This window comes from Hippocampus comes, unplaced genomic scaffold (assembly GCF_001891065.2).
Source record: "Hippocampus comes isolate QL1 unplaced genomic scaffold, H_comes_QL1_v1.1 scaffold47, whole genome shotgun sequence".
Classification (NCBI taxonomy): Eukaryota; Metazoa; Chordata; class Actinopteri; order Syngnathiformes; family Syngnathidae; genus Hippocampus; species Hippocampus comes.
In genome coordinates this window covers 725,035-732,978 of record NW_017806029.1, presented here as the reverse complement: position 1 = coordinate 732,978, position 7,944 = coordinate 725,035, and the positions used below count along the sequence as shown (strand labels likewise).

General features: G+C 40.5%; 1 protein-coding gene across 1 annotated transcript in view; it reads right to left on the bottom strand.

Annotated features, from left to right (window-relative positions):
* The window catches only part of ryr2a (ryanodine receptor 2a (cardiac)), a 136,653-nt gene that overhangs the window by 99,118 nt on the left and 29,591 nt on the right, over positions 1-7,944 (bottom strand). The window contains exons 21-28 of the mRNA XM_019892584.1: positions 7,272-7,376; positions 4,717-4,820; positions 4,332-4,415; positions 4,084-4,243; positions 2,819-2,966; positions 2,627-2,727; positions 1,803-1,907; positions 997-1,171 (exon numbers count right to left, since the gene is read on the bottom strand). Coding sequence (XP_019748143.1) covers positions 997-1,171; positions 1,803-1,907; positions 2,627-2,727; positions 2,819-2,966; positions 4,084-4,243; positions 4,332-4,415; positions 4,717-4,820; positions 7,272-7,376 — 982 coding nt within the window. The remainder of the gene's footprint in view (positions 1-996; positions 1,172-1,802; positions 1,908-2,626; positions 2,728-2,818; positions 2,967-4,083; positions 4,244-4,331; positions 4,416-4,716; positions 4,821-7,271; positions 7,377-7,944) is intronic.

Sequence of the window (7,944 nt, the reverse complement as noted above, 5' to 3'; positions counted from 1 at the left end):
GTGTGTGTGTGTGTGTGTGTGTGTGTGTGTGTGTGTGTGTGTGTGTGTGTGTGTGTGTGTGTGTGTGTGTTAAAGTTCTAGCGTTTTTATACTCACCTTTTCGCCGGTATCACCAGAGTTAATTTTCTGCTGCGAGTCCCAGGGACTCGCTGATCAGAATGCATTTAGAGAGTCCCAAATTTTGAATTCTGAAATGGTGTACTTATTCAATTGCATCTGATCATAACACAAACAACAACAATATACATTGACAAGAGGTTTATTTCTTATAAACAAATGCTGCAAAAATGTAAATAATTCAGGCATACAAGATTATTAGCGCAAAAAAACGATCCGACTTTAGCTGCTTCCTCCGCGATATCTCCGCAATAGACTTTCGCAACACTTGTTCGCAACACTTGTTTTAACGTTGCACGACTTGGCATTCATCTGCCATTCTCGCCAATCTCGTCTCGCGAGAACGGAAATCTCGTCACGCAAGATTACTTAACGCGAGATCAAAACAACAATTGCTGCGATTGCCAAACTGCGATCGTTGTTGGAAAAAAAGATTAACAGTAGTTTTTTTTTTGTTTGTTTGTTTTTTGCTTTTTTTTTTTTTTTGACTGAGAAATTTCCTTGCGTCCCAAAACCGCACATTATTTGGAACTGTGCGTCTGGCGGGAAAATTATGCGTCGAGGACGCGGGACGCAGAGGTAACGAGATGGATGTGTTTGAAGTCTGCCTTTAGCATGTATTTTTGCGATCTTCTGTTTCTCGTGGTTTTTTTGAAGTGTGCATTTTTATCAGTTTGTGTGTGTTTTTTTTTTTTTTTTTTTTATATTTTTTTTTTTTTTTTTTTTTTTTTTTTTTTGCACATTCACCTACATTCTGCACCCGTCCTCAAGAATTGATATTTTAAATGAATTTGCTCTTATTTTCAACTCATTGTGATACCCATAATGTATATATTGGTCAAACATATGACTTACTGTATAACTGCAAAAACCACCAACCTTCACCAACGTCAAAGTCTTTGAAAGCCAGTTCTGAGCCGGAGTCATCAAGCAGTACTTCTCCATTAAGGGTGAACATCATGGTGTGTTCATTCAAGTCCACCATGCAGCCAACAACATCCCCTGCCTGCCAGGCGCGCCCAAAGTGCTCGTTGCCCTGGTGCCAGCGTTGTACCTGGAAATCATGGAGTCCAACAGAGCAAACAATGTGACTGAAACTGGAACTCCATGCACTCCAATCCATTTGACTGCTTATCCTTTGGACACTTGGAGGGACTATCCCAACAAGAAGGATCTACACGACCATGTTCAAATGCAATTTTTTACAATTTTTTTCAGCCAACATTAATGTGACTTGCACTAATCACTTGAACTGATCACATTCAAATTTATGTAAATAAAACTACTGGAAAAAAAAAATCTGAGGGGAGAACCCAAAAGAGCATCACAAAAGAAGAATGATGGCAATGGGTCGCATGGGTTGTGCAGGTGTTGCAAGCCAAAAATTATTCACTTTAATATATTTTACATATTTAACTTCCGATGTCTCTACATCATAAGTAAATAATAATAATAATAATAATAATAATCATAATATCCAATTCAGATGTATTTACCTGGAAATAAAAGCTGAAATGGTATATTTTGTCATAGTCTTACATTGAACTTCTGATGTCATACCCAAATGTTTTCTGTGTACTGTATTGCAAAAATACAGTACTTTTTTTTTTAAACACATACTTTTGAACAGGATTACACAGCCACAGCATTTCATACAAGAAAATTGCACAGATAAATGTAGGTACCTTGAATCCATCAAAGACAAAGGCTTGTTCATCAGAACCTAATTCTAGATCTGGTAGACATCCGGGTCTCGCCCAGCCAACCCTCATCTCTCCTGCTGTCAATACCTGAGACAAATGCAGATGTGAAACAAAAGAAAGGAGAAGACATAGTTATAATAACTTATCCCTGATATTTTTGAGGATCCATGATATCATACAACAGATTTTACTTTCATAATACATCAAAATATATTTTGCTGTATAAACAGCCAACGGTTCTAATGTTAAGCGTGATATTACCGTATTGGCCCGAATATAAGACGGTGTTTTTTGCATTGAAATAAGACTGAAAAAGTGGGGGGCGTCTTATACAGCTATTCAGGGTCTAGACATTATACCCATTCACGACGCTAGATGGCGCCAGATATCATTGAAGCGAATGCTGAACTTGACTCCCCAGGCCAAAGGGAACCCCTGTCACGAAGAATAAAAATAAAAATAGCGGTAGCACGAAGAAGAAAAATACAAAATAGCGGTTAGAAAGAAAAGAGAAGAACATAATAGTTTACACATTTAAATGTTCAGATATTCAGATTTGAATGAGGTAAAATAACATGCTTTTTCTCTCAAATATATTGTTGTAATCATTTGTTTCAGATGTACTGTATTTTATTTTCTGTATAAAAATTAATTTGGTGTTCAAAAAGTCTTTTTTCAAACTTGAGCCTTGAAAAAGAGGGGATCGTCTTATAATCAGGGCCGTCTTATATTCGAGCCAATACGGTAATTCTGCACAATGCAGTACACTGAAGTCGGAGGCTCAGGTTCCCCTATTTCCCTCTTACCTCTAGCTCAAAGTACCACTTTCCTGCATTCACACAGTAAGATCTTTCAGCTCTGAAGATCCGGAACCTTTCAGCAGACGTATTGCTCTGATCAAAGTGAGCTATTTAAAGAAAAGGTGACAGACAGTCATTAAGCTAGATCAAATGAAATGTTATGGATTAAGTCATGCAGTAGGAGAGTATGTATAATACTGTGGTCCTGGTCAGGAGCTTCCAGGTTGTATCCATAACCAAGCAGAGTTCTGACGGCTTCTCTCAGACTGTCTTTGTTTGATTTCTTGGTCCTTTCATCCAAGAGACTATAGGGCACGAGACGAGGATTTCTGCGATTCTTAACATCCTGACAGGTAAATGGGAAAACAAGAACAGAGGACATGTTAAATCACAACAAGGAGATGAGAACATTTTACTCCAGTCCGAAAGGCATGGTACTCGATGAAATAGTAATGTGTCGCATTGAATTTCTGATTGATTGGTCACAACTGTTTTTGAAACGGATGGTTTTTAGTGGTATAACGGGACAGCAGTTACTACAGTGGACACCTTATCATGGGTGTGTTTGCATGTCACAAAACGGCAGTGGACGCGACAGCTCTCTTTCCTCCACTTTAAGTCCATTCTAAATCTCTGTTTTGTCGATTGTGTGAGCTTGATAGGACAATCAGCCATAAACTGAGCAAACCAAAAATTTGGGATTTCGATTTTTTGAGTGGTGTTGGACAGTTAGTTAAAAGTCCACCTGTTGGTAATTTTTGACAAAAAGGAGCACTGAATGAAGATTTAGCCCAGTATGTTAGTTTCTCAAGCTAGTTGCTAGCTAGCTAAACACTATAATACATGTTTAAAACAAGGCAACCATAGGATTTTTTTTTTTAACTAGACAATCATGAATGGAGACCTAACATCTGTCCTTCGAAATATATTAGCACAACCTTTCCTTTCTTCTGGGCGGTGCAGTGACCGCCACAATAAAACTGTCTCTTATGCTGTGCAAAACATCAAGGTAGCGTGACGCTTCGTGGGTTGCCTTATTAGGTTTCTGAGTTTAATTTACGTTTGTGCACTTCTTGGTATTTGGGTCAGGGAGAGGGCTTTCCCTTGTCAAGTTAATGTTTAATAAAGACAATGTTATGATGAGAAAGAGCAAGCACGGAGAAGAAGAACAGGGATACTTGGCTGAAGTCTTTTGACTTGTTTTCTTCCATGGTATCAAGATAATTAATATTCCTAAAAATACATGTGTGAATCAGAGACTTTATTTCCTTATCATACACGGACAAAAAGACATTTTCACAACACCACCAACAAATATTGAACCCATCAGTCCACGAGCCGACGCATCAACTTTACCATCCTGCAATGGCGGGTTTTACATTCTACAATGAACGATTCGGTTCGGAAATACACCCAGCTTGACACAATCTCCTACTATTCATGGTCTGACACACAATAGCTACCTGTTGAATTCCGTAAGTCCAACCCTGACGGATGCGATCTCTTGCCCAGACATTGTGCGCATTTTCAGCTAATTTGTCCACCATGGCTTCCTGAGTGGAGGTCAGCTTGATGTGACACAGGTCCAAGGGAGCAGGTTTGTAACCACTGGACAACTCATAGCTGTAGAGGTCAGAGGTAAATACCACACTTTTTGAACATCACCTGCCTTACAAGCTTAACATGTTCAACTTTAAGAATAGGAACTCACGTTGATGACAGTTTTATACTTTTGACTTTCTCCACAGCATGTTCATCTGCAAGACCGACATGGCAGCCCAAGGCAAGAAGAGTTCTGTTTCACACACACACACACACACACACACACACACACACACACACACACACACACACACACACACACACACACACACACACACGTGTGCATGTACGCATATACACACAGGCGCACAAAAACATCAAACATACACACAAATATGGTGATAAAAATGTGAATATTGGAGCATGTTCATGCCCAAGCACCCCCTCGAAATGATCAAAGAGAGAGAGAGAGAGAGAGAGAGAGAGAGAGAGAGAGAGAGAGAGAGAGAGAGAGAGAGACGTTCTATCTTTTGAATGATGCAGCAATACTTTACTTGAGAGTTTCCACAGACATCTGTAAATTGTAACTTCGTTCCTGTTCCGGCAACTTTGAAAACTCCACCAAACATGGGTGTTGCCGCTTGGTGTCATCTCGTACCTGGAAAACAAACATAGGAAGAGAGTATCTTAGTACAACCTTAGCACACAGTCATAAAAGGGTGCAGTGCCCTCTCCAGGTTGGGAATGAGATCTCTAAGCGGAGGAGTTGTTGGTTCTGGTTCATGGGTGAGAGGAGGATGGAAAGTGAGATCGACAGGAGGCTCGGTACAACGTCTGGACGATTAAAACTACCACATATCGAAAGGACTAAAATGTGACGAAGACTAAAATGAAATAAAAACTGTAGCCAGAGCGATAAGGATACTCAATACTCACAATGCCGTAGGTCCAGCCAAATTCAATCTTATTCATCACCCACAGCTCGTGGATGTTTTCTGCAAGCTTCTCCTTGATCCTCTCTAAGTGAAATGGCAAAACAATCTAAACAGAGACACAAAAATAAATTCCACTTAATTCTAGTAGCAGAGGCGTGGCTTTGCCCTCATATTCATTTCACAGCATATTATTTTTGATGAACGCATGCCATTGTTCCAATACCTGAAAGGGAAATTTGCCAAAGTAATATTGTAAATGGAAGCTTAAAAGCAGACCACTAAAAATATTTGGAGCATTGCTTTGAATCGTTTCGCCTCCAACGATACAAAATGCATATACAGTATTACTAATCTATGATAATAATAGCAACTAATGAACAAACTTCGATGCCGTGCTCCAACCTCATGAAATAGCATAGTCGTAAGAGTCAGTGGCTTATAGTCAAGTCCTTCAGGCCTTCTCATTTGGCCTAAACACATTTAAAAGTATTGACCTAAATTTACAATTTACATGGAGTTGGATTATTTTGATTCCAACAGTCTTTTGTCTTCATTTTATAGCTTGGATCTTGGCTGCGGAGCTTCCAGTCGTTTGTGAGTGAATGTTTTTTTAATCATCCAATCAAGTTAAGCTTCTATGTGTTGTCAAGTTAAAAAAAAAAAAAAAAAAAAAAAATCCTCATGAGGGTCGCAGGCGTGCTGGTCCCAATCCCAGCTGGTTTTGGGCAATAGGCAGGGTACACCCTGAACCGGTTGCCAGCCGATCGCAGGGCACGCAGAGACGAACAACCATTTGGGGTCACTATCACATCTATGGACAATTTAGACTCGAGTGTTCCATCAACCTGCCACGCATGTTTTTGGAATGTGGGAGGAAACCAGAGGACCCGGAGAAAACCCACACGGGCACGGGGAGAACATGCAAACTCCACACAGGAAGGTCGGTCACCGGAATCGAACCCTGCACCTCTGCACTAAGAGGCGGACATGCTAACCAGTCAAACACTGTGGTGCATGTTGAACATTATTCAAAATAAATTTTCAAGGTGGACGCTTCAAGTTCAAACTCATTCACTCCCAAAGACGTTTTTGAACGTCTTTTTAGACTTGGTCTAAAGTTGGCTGGTACTGAATGAGTTAAAGTGGACATGAAGAAAGGACGGAAGTTGTAGCTGGCTGGCTTATTCCCAACCCGGTCAAGGATTTATGTTGTTTGTCTGTGTGTCCCTGAGATTGGCTGACAACCAGTTCAGGGTTACACCGCCTACTGCCCAAAGACGGCTGGGATAGGCTCTGTCTGCTTGCATTCACTCATTTCCCGACTGGAATCGACAAAATCTGTCTGTCTGTTCGTCAGTCTAATAAATACGGCATAATCTAGCCATCTTCACCTGGGTGGTGTTCACAGGCATGGGCGTGAATGTTGCCTGACTCATGGTAACAGTGGGTCCCAAAAGGTCTCTGGCTGAGGTCTGGTGTTTGTGAATGTGAGAGTGATTATGTTGTTTGTCTGTGTGTCCCTGAGATTGGCTGACAACCAGTTCAGGGTTACACCGCCTAAAGACGGCTGGGATAGGCTCCAGCACGCCCGCGACCGCCGTGAGGATAATCATTTCAATGCATGGATGGACGGATGATTCCAAAAGCCCTTTGTACTATCCAAGTGCTTCATACATGCTTACTTTTGTAGATGTTTGAGTATACCTGTATGTCTGCTTGCATTCACTCATTTCCCTACTGGAATCGACAAACTCTGTCTGTCTGTTCGTCAGTCTAATAAATACGTCTTGGTGTCATCTCGTACCTGGAAAACAAACATAGGTAGAGAGTGTCTTAGTACGCCCTTAGCACACAGTCATAAAAGGGTGCAGTGCCCTCTCCAGGTCGGGAATGAGATCTCTAAGCGGAGAAGTTGTTGGTTCTTGTTCATGGGTGAGAGAAGGATGGAAAGTGAGATCGACAGGAGGCTCGGTACAGCGTCTGGACTATTAAAACTACCACATATAGAAAGGACTAAAATGTGACTAAGACTAAAATGAAAGAAAAACTGTAGCCAGAGCGATAAGGATACTCAATACTCACAATGCCGTAGGTCCAGCCAAATTCAATCTTATTCATCACCCACAGCTCGTGGATGTTTTCTGCAAGCTTCTCCTTGAATCCTCAATACTCACAACGCCGTAGGTCCAGCCAAATTCAATCTTATTCATCACCCACAGCTCGTGGATGTTTTCTGCAAGCTTCTCCTTGATCCTCTCTAAGTGAAATGGCAAAACAATCTAAACAGAGACACAAAAATAAATTCCACTTAATTCTAGTAGCAGAGGCGTGGCTTTGCCCTCATATTCATTTCACAGCATATTATTTTTTGATGAACGCATGCCATTGTTCCAATACCTGAAAGGGAGATTTGCCAAAGTAATATTGTAAATGGAAGCTTAAAAGCAGACCACGAAAAATATTTGGAGCCTCCAACGATACAAAAACATATACAGTATTACTAATCTATGATAATAATAGCAACTAATGAACAAACTTCGATGCCGTGCTCCAACCTCATGAAATAGCATAGTCGTAAGAGTCAGTGGCTTATAGTCAAGTCCTTCAGGCCTTCTCATTTGGCCTAAACACATTTAAAAGTATTGACCTAAATTTACAATTTACATGGAGTTGGATTATTTTGTTTCCAACAGTCTTTTGTCTTCATTTTATAGCTTGGATCTTGGCTGCGGAGCTTCCAGTCGTTTGTGAGTGAATGTTTTTTTAATCATCCAATCAAGTTAAGCTTCTATGTGTTGTCAAGTTAAAAAAAAAAAAAAAAAAAAAAAACCCTAAGGGGGGGCGGGG